Source organism: Triplophysa rosa, linkage group LG4 (assembly GCF_024868665.1).
Source record: "Triplophysa rosa linkage group LG4, Trosa_1v2, whole genome shotgun sequence".
Classification (NCBI taxonomy): Eukaryota; Metazoa; Chordata; class Actinopteri; order Cypriniformes; family Nemacheilidae; genus Triplophysa; species Triplophysa rosa.
This window is the reverse complement of record NC_079893.1, coordinates 2,568,223-2,584,023: the sequence shown is the minus strand read 5'-3', so window position 1 is coordinate 2,584,023 and position 15,801 is coordinate 2,568,223. Positions and strand designations below refer to the sequence as shown.

At 40.7% G+C, this 15,801-nt stretch overlaps 2 protein-coding genes across 2 annotated transcripts; one reads left to right on the top strand and one right to left on the bottom strand.

Moving 5' to 3' along the window:
* Positions 1 to 487: 487 nt before the first annotated feature.
* lamp1a (lysosomal associated membrane protein 1a) lies at positions 488 to 8,375 on the top strand. Its single transcript, XM_057332550.1, has 9 exons — positions 488 to 682; positions 5,365 to 5,480; positions 5,635 to 5,842; positions 5,920 to 6,084; positions 6,157 to 6,350; positions 6,430 to 6,552; positions 6,645 to 6,711; positions 6,870 to 7,037; positions 7,111 to 8,375. The coding sequence occupies exons 1-9, from the start codon at positions 631 to 633 to the stop codon at positions 7,248 to 7,250; spliced, it is 1,233 nt and encodes a 410-aa protein (XP_057188533.1). The 5' UTR covers positions 488 to 630; the 3' UTR covers positions 7,251 to 8,375.
* A 428-nt stretch (positions 8,376 to 8,803) lies between these two features.
* On the bottom strand, positions 8,804 to 15,162 carry grtp1a (growth hormone regulated TBC protein 1a). The gene is made up of 8 exons (XM_057331444.1): positions 14,767 to 15,162; positions 13,645 to 13,796; positions 12,488 to 12,643; positions 12,292 to 12,416; positions 11,484 to 11,580; positions 9,836 to 10,008; positions 9,564 to 9,749; positions 8,804 to 9,464 (listed from the first exon to the last, which is right to left on the bottom strand). Exons 1-8 carry the CDS (start codon positions 14,853 to 14,855, stop codon positions 9,372 to 9,374), a joined length of 1,071 nt encoding a protein of 356 aa, XP_057187427.1. The 5' UTR covers positions 14,856 to 15,162; the 3' UTR covers positions 8,804 to 9,371.
* Between the last annotated feature and the right edge of the window lie 639 nt (positions 15,163 to 15,801).

Here is a 15,801-nt window from a genome sequence, read left to right as displayed (position 1 = left end):
CCGTGACAACCCTAATGTATATATATATATATATGTGTGTGTGTGTGTGTGTGTGTGTGTGTGTGTGTGTGTGTGTAGAGAGAGATGTGCAGGAGCTGAAGTGTGTAGATGAGTAGTTTAATTGTGTGAATGTCACTTCAACTCATGGTGAGATGAGATATGAGTGTTCACGTGAAAGTCTCATCAGAGCTCGTGGTCTTAAACTGACCGCTGCTTCCTGTCATTCACGCTTCACATGTATTGTAAAGCTTTCCGTCATGCACACAACATACATTTATCACATAGGCTACGTGTTACAAGAACTGCATTTACAAAACACATTTAATCTGCGTGTACATTTTATTACTCTGAATAATGTAAAGAGTGACGTCATTTCTAAGCAAAACAATCCTGCTGAATTAGCACCGTGCTATTGAAAAACAGACACTGTATAATCGTCGTGCTAGTGCGACCGAAATTATTAATACGCGCAGTTGTTACGAACTGCCCCTCTCACGTGACTATTGGGGTGGATCTACTGGCCTCCTCACATGACTGGAACATTCGCGCTGCGAAGGGCTGACGGATCACATCTTTAAAGTCATTTGTGTTTTGATCGGATATTATCGGACAGACAGGCAGCTCGCGGAGATGATGGGCATCAGGCAGACGGTGACAGCAGGTGTCTGTTTAACACTGATGGGTGAGTTACAAGTTAACTAGCGCTAACAACATTCAACTGCATCAAGCGCGAGGCTCGCTTTTGCCTGCGTGACGTCACGAGCAGGGCTCCGGTTTAACCGCACAAATCTCCGATATTCTCCGTCAGTTTGAAGTTTTGCGTTTAATGTCGGCGTCACGTTGTGTTTGTTGAGTTTAACGTGCCGCGTTTGTTTTTCTCTAGTATTGTTTTAATCGCCATGTTTACGGATCTGATCTAATCTGATGTGTTCTGCGTCACTGACGTGTCTCTTCGCTTTCCCACCGAATCTGTTTTGTGTTGGATTTGTCGACATTTTTACAAGCTGATTATGTGCGGTCGGTGATGATCACGTGACGCGTCTGTGAAGTCATATGACAGACACGACACAGAAGCTTTCTCTTGAACTTTTAATACTCTTTAACACAGCAGATTGTGTGTGTATGAATGTCGTTGATGCTATGAGAGAGCTGTTGTGTGTCAGTGCTTAAACTCTGCAGGATGACACATGCTGTATCTATACTGTTCATGTGCTCTGTGTCTATAGACGAGAAGGAGAGAGAGTTTCCTTGATTTTTCAGATTTTCAGTGTTGCGCAGAGGACAGAAAGTGATGTGATGGAGAATAATAATGGAGCTGTTTATCATCACACACATGAGCTGTGAAGTTGAGAGTTGTGCTAAATATTTACACGCGTGTATATTGAGATGGTGAAGTTTACTGTGGATCTGTACACACATTAACATATTATTAATATTAATACTGTACTTCTTATTATTAGGAGTAGTAGTAGTTGAACTGGTGTGGTTTTGTTCTATCAGGTTAACAGTCTCATTGGCAGCCACTCGAAATGTTTTGCACAGTTGGTGTTAGTTATTTCCCGCTCGAGCATGTGTGTGCGTATGTATGTGTGTCAGTGTGTCATTGTGTTGTGCGTGGTTAGATGGGTCGTTGATTTCTCAAGAGTTCCATTGACTTCACAGTTGAAATAAGTATCTATGCAGTTTAAAGCTCACAGCAAATTATAGAAAAAGACCTGAAGTGTGTGTGCGCGTGTGCGTGTGATTTTAACCAAACCCAATTAATCTGAGCGTATCACTCCAGTTTTCAGATCCTTAAACTGGTTATCCCTGTTGAAAAAACCAGCATATGCTGTTTTGGTATGTTTTGATGCTGGTCCTTAGCTGGTCCATAGCTGGTTTAAGATGGTCAAACCAGCATCAAAACATACCTAACCCAGCATATGCTGTTTTTTTCAACAGGCTACCAGTTGATTTTAAATTTAGTGTTATTGCTTATCTATAAATCAGTCAAAGACCACAGCAGATATGCTTATTGAGTACAAAGAGATTACTCGGATCATTAGCAACAATCAAATCAGTTTATTCAAGTCCACCATGCCCCCCCTACCAGGGGCCTGTATCATGAAGCCGGTTAGGTGGCTAGCCAGGTAAGTTTAGGATTAGTTTCCGCCAACCCTGGGTTTTAGGTACCATGAAAGTAACTTGGCTTTAATCGATGTTCATCGCCATAGTAACTTACGCTGCACTGCTAACCTGCTCCGGAGCAGGTTATGATCTAGAGATCTCAGCTGTGAGCAAAATTACATATAAGTGACGCAACTAATTCACAGTGCATGTTACAATGGCTAGTTCTTTTTAATAATGTGTAATAAAATAAAAATACTATTATAAATATATATTACGAATATAAAATCAAATGATGGTTACTATGTTAGGACCATAGACTGTATAAAATATGGACGTAGTGTTCGTGACGTCACCTGTATGTTTCTGATGAGCTGTTTTGAAGCTTAAAGTGGGCGGAGCTGGCCGTCGCGTTTTTAGCAGCGCGTCACTCCCGGATTATCGAAAATGGGCAAAGAGGAGGGACGTACAGTAGTTGGAGCTGAGGCACCCATTTGGTGAAACCACTTGTCACTCAAGTGGCCACGCACCAAATTTGCAGAACTTTAAGGCTTAATATAAGTTAAACGGGTGAGTTATAAAAAAATTCACCCTCCTTAGCTATATAGACCAAAATCATTTTTTAATTAAATAATTAAATTTAGCCTTCTTTATTTACAATTAGCTTCTCTAGTGTATTTTACATATATTTTACGCTACTGTAGTATTTACCTTACTATAGTGAGTAAATATGTGTATTATATAGTTGTTGAACTTGCGCATTAACGCAACCAGCAGTGTTTCTGAAACAGTTCTCTCTTGCGTAGACCGCAGAAACAGTATTACTCTGTTCCGTGGCTGAAATGCATTTTTGTGTTACTAATATTTGCGCATAGTTGTTTCCTTAGAAACATACGGAACTCCGTCTATCCATGTTGAACGCGATTGGTTTTGCGATGCAGACGTCACTCGTTCATGTGCAAGCGCGCGTGAACTAATCTTAGCTTCAGGATCAAAGCTTGAGTTGACAAAGAAACTCCATGAGCTGCTTCATGGTACCAACAAAGCTTGATCACGTCGGTTTGGTTTTGTCAACCCAAATCTAATCCTGTAACCCTGAGTTTGTTCAGCTACATTTATGGTACAGGCCCCAGAAGAGATCTAGATTAAAAACATGTTTGTGTATATGTGCATTTACTACCTTACCTTGGTGAAGACAGGCCTGTCGTGGAAGAACCAGTTTAATCTACCTCATACTGACTACTAGTCATGTTAAATATACTGAAAGGACTTTGTTTAACTACATAAGAAGAATGTGTTACTGTATGTTAGGGCTGCAACTAACGATTATTTTGATAATCGATTAGTTGGGCGATTATTTTTTCGATTAATCGGATAAAATGTAATTACATCTTTTGCTTATAATAAGTAAATCAGATATGGGAAAAGTATACACAACTGAACTCATTAGCCTTCTCCCAAAATGTTGTGAATGTCTCCATAATTAACACACCTGGTGAGTTGATTCAGGTGTGTCATATTAGAAGCAACTGACAATAGTCTCTCCCAAACGTGGGAGCGAGGGGAGGGTCGGCCAAGGAAATCATTTTTTTTGTGCCATGAAAAGTTTGAGATATTTGTCATTCAAATGTAGTGAAGTACTAAAAAGTAAACAGAAAAAGTAATACTTAAGTACAAATACTCAAAAAGTGTACTTAAGTACAGTTCTCAAGTAAATGTACTTCGTTACCCACCTCTGAACTAAATAAACCACCAAATCAGGGCAAACGCCACAAATTGGGTTTTACTAATATAATCTTTAATTTTGTCATTTAAAACACATCTCCCCTTTAAACTTTAAAACTGCGCAGCTTGAAGAGATGCATGCAAAACACGTCTGACTTTAAAACGGCCCACCTCGCGCTGCACGGAGAGACGCATGCACGGAGAGACACGTCTGACTTTAAAACAGCACAACTTGTGCCGCACGGAGAGATGCATACACGGAGAGACAAGTGTGACTTTAAAACTGCGCACCTCGCGCAGCACGGAGAGACACGTCTGACTTTAAAACTGCGCACCTCGTGCTGCACGGAGAGACACGTCTGACTTTAAAACTGCGCACCTCGCGCTGCACGGAGAGACACGTCTGACTTTAAAACTGCGCACCTCGCACTGCACGGAGAGACACGTCTGACTTTAAAACTGCGCACCTCGCGCTGCACGGAGAGACACGTCTGACTTTAAAACTGCGCACCTCGCGCTGCACGGAGAGACAAGTGTGACTTTAAAACTGCGCACCTCGCGCTGCACGGAGAGACAAGTGTGACTTTAAAACTGCGCACCTCGCGCTGCACGGAGAGACACGTGTGACTTTTAAACTGCGCACCTCGCGCTGCACGGAGAGACAAGTGTGACTTTAAAACTGTGCACCTCGCGCTGCACAGAGAGACACGTCTGACTTTAAAACTGCGCACCTCGCGCTGCACGGAGAGACACGTCTGACTTTAAAACTGCGCACCTCGCGCTGCACGAAGAGACGCATCCACGGACAGACATGTCTGACTTTAAAACTGCGCAGCTCATGCTGCACAGAGAGACACATCTAAAACGGTAATTTTAAAAGGGAAGAAGATGCGCTTGATTTATAACTGCGCAGCTCGCAAGTGACGTCACAGACCAACTAATCGATAATGAAATTCGTTGACAATGAATTTCATTATCGATTATTATCAATTTTATCGATTAGTTGTTGCAGCCCTACTGTATGTTCCTCCACTGCTTCATGATCTACTGAAGTCATCCAGTGTTATAGCGCCACCTGGTGAATATGAAGAACTACAACGCTTTCACTTTTCATGTTTATTCACTTGATTTTAATTGGACTATAAAGAATGACTGTGGTGATTATCGTGTGTTCGTTTATAGCATGTTGTTTCTTGTTTTTCGTGATTATCTTGTTTATACAGCTCTTAAAAATGCTTATAATACCGAACATAAAATTGAGGCCATTTTGAGGCCAATCAGGCTGAAATGATACACAAACCGTTTGTAGACGTATTCATTATGTAAACGATCTAGCTTTTTTATTTTGCTGACAGAAATGAACAGCGTCACCTCACACGTCAGAGCAGCGGACTCTTCTCTCGGCCCAACGGTCACCTCGCTTGAAATTTAAACTTGCGATTTTCGCGCTTCAGTGCAGTGACGTGTCTGTGTATAATGTTCTGTTGTTTTATTAAGTGTAGTTGTGTGTGTGAATTTTTTTTTTTTTTTTAGGTTGTTTGGTTGTGACGCGCGCGGTCACGCTGGAGGTGAAGGACGGAAACTCGACGTGCATTAAAGCGGAACTCAACGCGAAATTCAGCATCACCTACAATGGCACCAATGGCACGGTACAACAACACGCACACAATTTTAAACAGCGTGTCGTCATGTGCGTTTTAAACACTGTAAACATTTGACATTACGACTCTTTCAGACAGCACATGATTGGTGTTTTGTGTGTTTTTGTCCATCGCTAATGTTCAGTTGTGTGTTGTGTATCAGAACTCGGTTGTGTTTGCTCTGCCGGACTCGGCGTCTACAGACAACAGCACATGCAACGGCGTTTCTCAGCGTCTGGTGGCGTCGTTCGGTGACGGTCACGCGCTGACTCTCGTGTTCTCCAGTAACGGGAGTCTCTACGGGGTAACACAAGTGAGCTTACGCTACAACCTGAGTGACAATAGCACCTTCCCACAATCCACCAGCGCAGGTGAGAGATGGCACACACAGGTAAAGCGTCCACGTGTCGCTTGCACGTCTGTTCATGCCTGTTTTCTACTCTTACAGATGTCGTTACCGTGGAGACGAACTCTTCTAGAATATCAGCAAGTATGAACAGCACATATCGCTGTCTGAGCTCCAGCCCCATCTCTCTGAACGCTGATGTCACCGTCACGTTCTCTGATGTTCGTCTGGAGGCGTACATGCAAACAGGAAACCTCAGCACAAACGGTGTGATTGTGTTCACATCAGTTGTTTAGATGAATCTGTTTGTCGTGTGTTTGATGATGTGTGTTTGTGCAGAGAGCGTCTGCAGCGCTGATCAAACCGTCACAACTGTGGCTCCACCCAAAACCACCCCTGCGCCATCTCCATCACCCCCGGGCGTCCCGGAGCGAGGCAACTACACAATCACCAGCGACAACACAACCGCCTGTCTGCTCGCTGTCGTGGGACTGCAGCTCAACGTCACTTACTTATCCAAGACTCGCAACAAGGTGCGGACACACACAAACTCGCAGGTGTTCAGGTGTGTTGTGTTGTCATATCTGTATCTGTGTTTTTGTGCGCACACAGAGCGTCAGTGAGGTCAGAAACCTGCAGCCCAATAGGACGTCGTTCTCGGGGTCATGTGGGGTCACAGTCGCCACTCTCATCCTGACTGAAGACACAACAAATCTCAACTTCACCTTCACACTGGTGTGTGTGTGTGTGTGCGTTTAAGTCTTGTATAAGTGAGTGTGTTGCATAGTGTCGTTTTTATTCTAAACCGATGTTTTGTGTCGCTGCAGAATTCGACCTCTCAGAAGTTTCATCTGAGCGCTGTGAGCGTCTCCGCCAGGTGGCCTGACATGACGGGTAAAACTCTACACATCACTGATCATGTGACCAAGCCGGAGGAATTTCTGTTGTATTAAACCGAAACAGGAAGTTGTTTACATGTTGCAGAACGCTCTATATGATGTACCTCTTGACTTGAATCACTGAATTCTGGCGTGTGTGTGTGTGTTGTGCAGCTGTGTTCTCAGCGGAGAACAGTTCTCTGCAGTATCTTCAGGGCAGTGTGGGTCGGTCATACATGTGCAGTTCTGAGCAGACGCTCGCTGTGGTGTCAGACTTCTCTCTCAACACGTTCAGACTTCAGCTTCAGCCCTTCAATGTCACAGGAAACCAGTTCTCAGCAGGTACACATCGGCTCCTTTCACACTCGACACAAACGCTCAACATCATGATTTTAATGTGTGTGTGTTTGTGTAGCTGAAGAGTGTCGTATGGATCAGGAGAACATGCTCATTCCCATCATAGTGGGAGCAGCTCTGGCGGGTCTGGTGCTCATCGTTCTCATCGCGTATCTCATCGGCCGTAAGAGAACTCGTGCCGGATATCAAACCATCTGAAGCATCGATCCCAGCTCGCCGAGTGACCGCTGCCAATCACACACACACACACACACACACACACACACACACACACACACACACACACGTCTCTGTTTTGTTACCTGCGTTACGGTCACTAATATTTGTTTAAAACTAAATCGTTGTTTTGACTCGCTTCATTTGTTTGTAACGCTCTGATCTGAGCGCTGCTTGTTTTATCTGTGCTTCTGGACATGTTGATTTGATTTTGTTTGTGTGTAAATAATTGTTTGTTTTAGACATCACGATTGGGATTTTCGGCAGTTTGTGTTGAGCTGTAAATACTGATCCATCAACCCAGGAGAGCTGAAGTTAATACTGTATAACATATGTGTAAATATTATTTTAAATGTTAGTTTCAAAGGTCTCAAGAATTGAATGCACAAATGATTGATAAATAATTTTGAGTTTGTCTGTCTTTGTCGATATAATCACGTGTGTGTGTGTGAGAGACTTAATGTTAATAATTCATTCAACGTTTTTGTTTCTTTACCCATAATTCCTCACACGCATGTATTTATCATCAGCTGGTGTGAAATGCTGTGTTTGTGTGTGGTGTTCGAGTTCACCTTCAGTAAAAAAAAGGGAAAGCTGCAGTTATTCTTTTTAAATGAATTTCATTTTAACACCGTGGAGAGTTTGTGTAATTTTATTGATCATAAAACTGTTTTATTTCCACATAACTGAAGTGTTTCTAACCCAGCAGCTATAAACTCTTTAAGCTTTATCAGCAGTTCATAGACGCCAACACAACGATGTCATGTTTTATTATATGTAAACATCATTGCAGTAATTATGAGTGAGGTGTGTGTGTGTGTGTGTTTCTAACAAATGAACATTTAACTTCGACAGACGTGTGTTTGTGTCTGATACTCATCACAGAAGTGAATGCAGCAGATGTTCACGAGGAGCAAATGTTATTTATCTGAAGGACTCGAATGCTGTTTGGATTTTCTTCATTTAATTTTGTGCGTGCGAGCGTGTCTTCTACAGAAGAGCATGAAGTGTGTCGGCTGCAGTGATCTCATCTTTTATTTTTCTAGAGAACGCTTCGTTGTTTTTTATGCATCAGGTGTGAAGTTAATAAACAATGATCTGCTCTCATTTGTGTCTCATTTAAATCTCTTCATTCTTCAGACAGGATGTGCTTGAGCGATGAATGTTAACTGTACATCATCCACAGTGACGTTCAGTAAAAGCATCATTACAACAAAAACATCAAAATAATGTCAATAATAGATCCGGACCAAGGTTATTTTAGTTTACTCAAATTAAAACTTTGAAAACGTTCCTGTTCATTGAAATCAAATCAAATATTGACCTAAAAATGAGGACATTTTGAAATGTCACCTCGAAAATAAACTGAAGAAGTTTAAAGCAGTAAAATTGTAGCAAAAAACTAAAATAAAAATTAATTGATCTTATATACAGCAACATTAAAAATAACCAATACATTTTAAAATGACAAAATCATATACCAAAATTTCTAAAACTTTAACTAAAATGAACAAACTAAAAATCAAAAATAAGAGCGAATTTAAAATTTAATAAAACTAAAACTCAAGACTACATAAAAAAACAACCAACAGCACCAAAATACACCATCATATCATTTTTATTTGACTGCGGTAAAATCTCTGCTTTAAAGATTCTAGAAATACACTTCATCTTGTTATAAATACTATAAATATTCTGTATTGTGTTTAATTTATACATATACATATGAAATATAAATCTTGAGCGTCAGCGATCGACACTGAAACTCCATCGTGAATCATGTTTCTAAATGAATGACGATGTTCAGGAGTAAATCATGAGTTTATTTCACAGTGTTGTTGGTCAAACGTGATTGAGAATGAAACGATTAAACTCCTCAATCACAAGAACAGTCATCATGACATCTGAGATTCTACAAAAATACAAAATATTCTTTTTCTATCTGCACACCTGGAAATGTAAGAAAACAAACAAGAACATGATTGTAGAGCGTCTCTGTCAGTAAACCGTGACATCATCTACAGACGTCTGAACATTTGTGCCGCTGTGAGGAATCGAGTGCAAACTAAGAGTCTGGAATGATCTGACAATAAAAGACAAGAGTCACGACTCTTCCGCTATAATCCGAGCTCGACAGCTTCTTCTGAGCTTGGAAACGGTTGCCATGGAGAGACTCCCAGGCTCCTGGAAGATTTTCTTAAAGAAAGTCAGAAAAACAAAAAAAAACGACGTTCTTAAAAGACCAAAAAAACAAACGATTTGTCAACATGTGAACGTGTTGGTCGTGAGAGTTACCTGCATGAACGTGTGACAGTCGTGAACATCAGGGCCTTTGGTGATGTGTTTGAAGCGTTCACAGATGTCTGGAAGATTCTGAGCTGGGAGGATATCAGCCTGATGCTGTCGGATCAGAGTAAGAGCCACACGGAACAGAATCTTAGAACCCTCGTAGAACAGACAGTCCCAGATCCGGAGAACCGTCTGAAGAACAAACAAACACAAGCCTGTGTGAGCATCTACTCATCTACACGTGTCAGGTGTGTGTGTTGTGTTGTGTTGTGTTGTACCTCGACGGGAAGAACGTCAATGTAGAGACAGATGAACCAGCGTGACACCAGCAGTGTCCACATGACTCCATGATCCTGAAGGAGTTTCCACACGGCAGGAATCTTCATCTTCACCAGCTCACCCAGAACCTCCTGATCCGTCTTCAGACCCAACATCGCAGGTGTGTAATAATCTGACACACACACATTCTGACATGAACAACTGTGCTGACAAACTGATAAAACAACAACATGACACGACGAAATGTTTTATTTCAGTTTAAAGATGCAGTTTGCTACTTTTTTGCAGTAAAATATACAAAAACCGCTAGGCCAGTGTTATATATTTTGTTATAATAAAATAACATATATAGAAATTATATATAAATATAAAATAACACAGTCTCTGGCGTTACCCTCGGTTTCAGCTTTTCCTGCCGTAGAAACCATGACAACACAGTCTCGTGGACAAATGTGAAAGTATTAGTTTGTAGCGTCTATCAAGCGACTATCTTGTTTTGCGCATTTTACACTTTTGTCATTTTTACTAGACAGAGACGCTGAACTTTCATGTGTTTTACTAGACAGGTGGGCAACTGTTTAGATTCCTTTACTGACAGAAAACGTTTGATTATTATATCGATCAACAAGGTTAGTCTTATTGTTTGAAATTATTTTTCTTAATTTAGCAGGAGTATATATTTACTGAACAAGCAGTAATCGTTTTTAGATCACATCTGATTGATTATTAGCGGTTGATTTATTATTATTTTAGCGGTGGAGTTCCCATTATTCCATGCTCCTTCACAGCGTCATCAAGCTACGCCGTTGTTGTCGTTTTGAACATGTCCGTTTTGAATGTGCGCCCTCTAGCGGAGGACTTTACAAACTGCGCCTTTAATTCTGTTCTTCACTGTGTCATCTGTTCTAAATTGAATCATAAATGAGGATCACAACAGCTAAACAAACAGCGATGAGCTCCATCATCTGGTTTTAGATTTTGTTAGTTTCATGTATTTGTATTCAAGTAAGATATGTGTATTTTGTTAGATTATTTTTACAATTATTTTTAATAAAATTTTGTTATATGCTTTTGTCATTTTGTCTTAATTATAATACTGTCAGTTAGTCTTTATTTTCTTTGTTTCAGTTTAGTTGATTTGATTTCACTGTAGAAAAAGGAAGAGGTGTGTGGGGGGGCCCTGTTTTTATATCCCGGTGGGGACCTAAACCTGAATACACACCAACTCGTGGGGACTCGTGTTCTGTAGGATTTATACGATTTTTGCCCGTTTTTCCCCACGGGCATAAATCGTACAGAATCATATTTTTTGAAAATTTTGCAAAAAGTTTCCTATGATCTTTAGGTTTAGGGGTGGTGTTAGGGGTAGGGCATAAAATACACCGTTTTTACAGAATAAAGATCATTACACCTATGGACTGTCCCCACGGAGATAATAAACCAGACATGTGTGTGTGTGTGTCCTGAGCTTGAGGTTATTCATAGACACTTGAGCTCAGAATAGATCTCGACATGTCACATATGCTGTAATCCACATTAACCCCACCCTGAAACACTCTAATAACATCCACACACGCACAAGCACACGCACAGATATAAGAGTTAAACAAATGTTCTTATGAGGAAAATGGAAATAGATTTACATACCTGGCAGAATTCTGCCGAGTAACACGTCCATCAGCCAGAAAGATTTCTCCTCATCTTTAGTGATAATGAGCAGATATCCTGCGATAAAGTTCATTCCCTGAAGAGTCACATTAATATTTATTATTGATATGATTGATATGTGCTGTAGTGATGATGGACGAGATATGAGATATGAGAGGGACAGTCAATGATTTGCATTGTAAATCAGACACGTGTTGGTGAAAATGAATCATGTTTTCAGTTTGTTTGGGAGATGATGATGATGACGGGTTGGGCTTGTCCAGAGCCGTTGAGAGAGAGTCGCGACAACAGAAGTTCAAAATTTCTGCGTGTCACATGATTCATGGAGCCTGCGGATAGTTCCAGGAAGTTATGTTTTCTCTTGAAATGCTTTGTTTCTTTCATTTTTTTATTTGTTAAATGACTTGCGTCTTTAAATGGGTTCAAAGTTTGTCACAATCGGTCTGTTTAGCCGCAGCTCCATGCAACTTCCGGGAACTATTGAGAGCCTCCACGAACCACCATTGCTGTGAAAAACGTGTTCCATTTCAGTCAACGGAGTTGACGCGACTCTCTCTCTCAATGGCTCTGGGCTTGTCTTACAGTAAATCATCAAACATTTCCAGTCCGTGCTGTTCTTATTTATCAGCACCAAACTCACACAATACACCTCAACAACAATACAACACACTAGAGCGACTTCAATGAGAAAACGATCCGTGTGTGCTGGACACCTGTTGATTGCTTTTTTTTGTTAGGAAACGTTTACGTGTAGATGATTTTTATTCGTCAGGAGTGTTGTTATTACCTGACAGTAACCCACAGCCGGATTGTGATGTCCGTACGCTAACAGCACACGATACAGAGCTCTCTGAAGACACGGATCAGACGACTGACGGAAGTGAATGTTGTCTGGAAAAGTTCTGTGCAGGTCTGTAAACATGAAGAGACGTGTAAAGGACATGTCACACATGTGTTTCATGAGAGAGAGAGAGCTGTGTGACCTGTGCTGATGGTTTCTGTTAGTTTGGGGTCATGAAGCTCCAGTAGTGAATGATAATATCCAGAGTTTCTCTCCATCCGCTCGAGAGCGCCGCTCGCCATCATCCACACCAGAGCTCGATGTTCATTCGGAACTCCCTTACGTACATAACGCTTTACTATACAAACAACACACATTAACACACAACAACACAAATACTATAATACAGCATGGTAAACTTGAGTCGTTGCAAAGGGGCGGAAAATTTCCATGGTAACTTCATCTGGGGAATTTTGGAAATATTCCAAGTTTGAAATTTAATGGGAATTTACACAAATAATTTAGAAATTTTAGAATTGTATTTAAACTGTATCATATAAAAACATAAATATAAACATTTTGTTTGGTCATAATCTGACATGCATGCAAGGTAATACAGATTATATATATTTTTATATGTTTTGAATTTTTTAAATTATATTCTGAAAAACCTAAAATATTTTGTTGTGGTAAACATATAAAAACTGCAATATTTTGTTGTGGTATACATATTTTAGTGGTAATAAATATTTTACAATTCATGCACATGAATGAATAAATACTCCTCAATCAGCATGCTTGCTAAAACAAACTACAGTATAACCTAGTATATACAATACTGGTCAAAAGTTTGGATACATGACAATTTTAAGTGATCGTCATTCAAGCCTGCATTTTATTGTTTAAAAATACAAATAGCAATAACAAATACTTTATTATTCAAAGAAAAATTATCACACATTATAAAAAATATTGTTTACAGCACATGGTTTTAAACATAAATTTGTGTAATATTTATGGACATTTTTTACATTATTTTGTGTGCAGGATTCAAGAACGTATCTGTGTTATGTTATGGAAGAATGCACAGCGCACGTAGGGGGTGTGGTCTAAATAGCCCTGCAGTAAGCGTTGTGCTGTGGGGATGTGATTGATAATTGTGCAGGGTAGAAATTCAACTGAAATTGCATTAAATCAGGTCTGCAAGATTTTTATTCAACTACATTTAAGTTCCCTGTCATAGGGTAACCTGCAATTTTGTAAATTCCCTATTTATTCCTGTTAATTCCCATATTTTCCCGTTATTTCCATGGAAAGTTTTCAACCTTGAAAATTCCCGGAATTTTGTGTGACATTTACCCTTCAGGTTTCGATCAACACGTGGTTTTCCCTGAAGTAGTTTTGACCACTTGATTGAGCGTCTAATGAGCACTGCCAAGTACTCAGACATCAGCTCCTCGTACGACTCGTAGTCAAAATCACCGGAGTGCTCGAAGCCGTACGGATCCACACTGAAACACCACAAACAAACAAACAAACAAACACACGCATCGGTTTCTAACAAGAATGACAGAACAGAACATCGGATCCAGTGGCGAAATGCTGCTGCTTCAACTTAAAAAACCTGAAAGAAAATATAAGAACACGCCAAGAAATAAAAACAAACATACACAGATCTGTTCATTCATGTCAAACTAACTCGTCTCTGAACGTCTTCACGTTAGAAAATAAAATAGATTTTTTCTTTTCCAGTCGGTGTGATGAATGAATTTGTATGTGTGGAAGTGTGTGCTTGCGTGTAATATTATTGGATGTTTTCCAATTCAATGACTAGTGAAACATTTGTCATCTGACAGAATGAATAGAATGAGAGTATAATGTATAACACAAAGACTCTCTGTTGTGTAGCTGCTCAGGTAACTCTGATGTGACCTGCTGGACGTCTCTCACCTGTTGCGTAAGAAGATCAGGTGACATTCTCACGTCTTTCCATGAACAGAGTCAACATTCTGCATCCCTCTCAACAGAAATAACTCACTCCGCAATACCATATGTTTTAAAGTATGATGACATCTTAAAGGCGTGTATAAACTGAGAACATGGAATGAAGGATTTGTCTTCTGTGGATGTGAATGATGTCACTGTGTGTGTGTGTGCGTGCGTGCGTGCGTGCTGAATAAATTGCTGTTAGAGTACATACTCACACACAGATAACACACAGAATCAAGCTTACGGGTGGAAACTGACAAAAACAAACTTCAAAAAAGTGCACACACAACATTTCCATGAGGAAACCAGGTAAGACCAACACCTGTGAACCATCAGTGTAATAACACAACACTTACAGTCATAAACACACAACACACATCTGCATCTGATAAACACAATCACTGAACAGAACGTTAGCGTCAACACACAGATCTGATCAACTAAAAGTGTGTTGTGTGTGTCATTAGTGTGTGTGTGTGTGTGTGTGTGTACCTGGGCACTCTCTCTCTGGCGGTGCTGGGCACGTTAATGCGCAGCTGCGGTTGATGACCGGAGCGCGTGCCGTTTCGCTGATCCATCATCAGTGTTCAGATGAACGTCAGACGCTCCTGAGCTTCATCCGTCCGTTCTGATCTGATCCGGTCCATGAAACTTTTGTCCCGGCAGCAGTAATGGCAACTCCTTCTCCCGCGGGACAGAGCGCGGGCCCGATCCACCTGTCGCGAGCGCGCGGCACACTCACATCCACGCGCAGGTAAACGCGTAACAGACTTGCGTTTAAAGCTTAAAGGGTTTTAATCGCCTCCGGACTCGCGCGTCACACATGACGGACACTTTAAACGACAAGAGCGACAGGGCTCGTGGGGCACAAGGACACACGTCAATCAAACGGAGGGGAGGGGCTATGCGAGCTAGTCACGCCTCTCGTGCAATGTTTTATACGTGTCTCAAACAGGGGCGGGGTTGTGTGAGCAGCAGGCTCCACTCGGCAGAGTTTTACTGCTTAAAACAATAAACACACCTCTGAATTTGTCTTTAATAACATTGTGTCATTTACAGATGGATCTCTCGTGCACATATGATACGAACACAATATACCACAGTATTAGTTTAGTTGACCGTGTTTTTCACACAGTGACAGTATGTGTGTTTCGTGAGATAACATTCAGGTCTATGTAAACACATTGATTTACATGTATAATATAGTAATGTTTTGTAAGGGTAATAAAGATTCTTAAGATCATATGTGTGAATTAATATTTAAAGTATACATTTACTTCCTGGACTTTGAGATTATTGTTGTTATTTTGACAGGCGTAACATACACACAGCTGCTTTAAACATTGTTGTGGGATGAGTGATGTGTTTTAATCACTGGGCTGATCTCATTCACTCTGTCAATCATCTGCTGACACCGCCCTGTTTCTCTCTGGTGGGCGGGGTTTAGCCACAGAGCACAGACTTCTGTTTTACCTCTTGTTCAGATAAACATGTTGAACTGATTATGTTTTTGAGTACACACTATAT

Excerpts from the sequence above, each read along its gene's own strand:
- lamp1a (XM_057332550.1), top strand. The coding sequence starts at position 631 with ATGATGGGCATCAGGCAGACGGTGACAGCAGGTGTCTGTTTAACACTG. Across the intron at positions 6,553-6,644 it reads TCAACTTCACCTTCACACTG|AATTCGACCTCTCAGAAGTT; the intron begins GTGTGTGTGTGT and ends GTGTCGCTGCAG. Across the intron at positions 7,038-7,110 it reads AGGAAACCAGTTCTCAGCAG|CTGAAGAGTGTCGTATGGAT; the intron begins GTACACATCGGC and ends GTGTTTGTGTAG.
- grtp1a (XM_057331444.1), bottom strand. The coding sequence starts at position 14,855 with ATGATGGATCAGCGAAACGGCACGCGCTCCGGTCATCAACCGCAGCTG. Across the intron at positions 13,797-14,766 it reads GCCAGAGAGAGAGTGCCCAG|TGTGGATCCGTACGGCTTCG; the intron begins GTACACACACAC and ends GTGGTGTTTCAG. Across the intron at positions 9,465-9,563 it reads ACTGTCACACGTTCATGCAG|AAAATCTTCCAGGAGCCTGG; the intron begins GTAACTCTCACG and ends ACTTTCTTTAAG.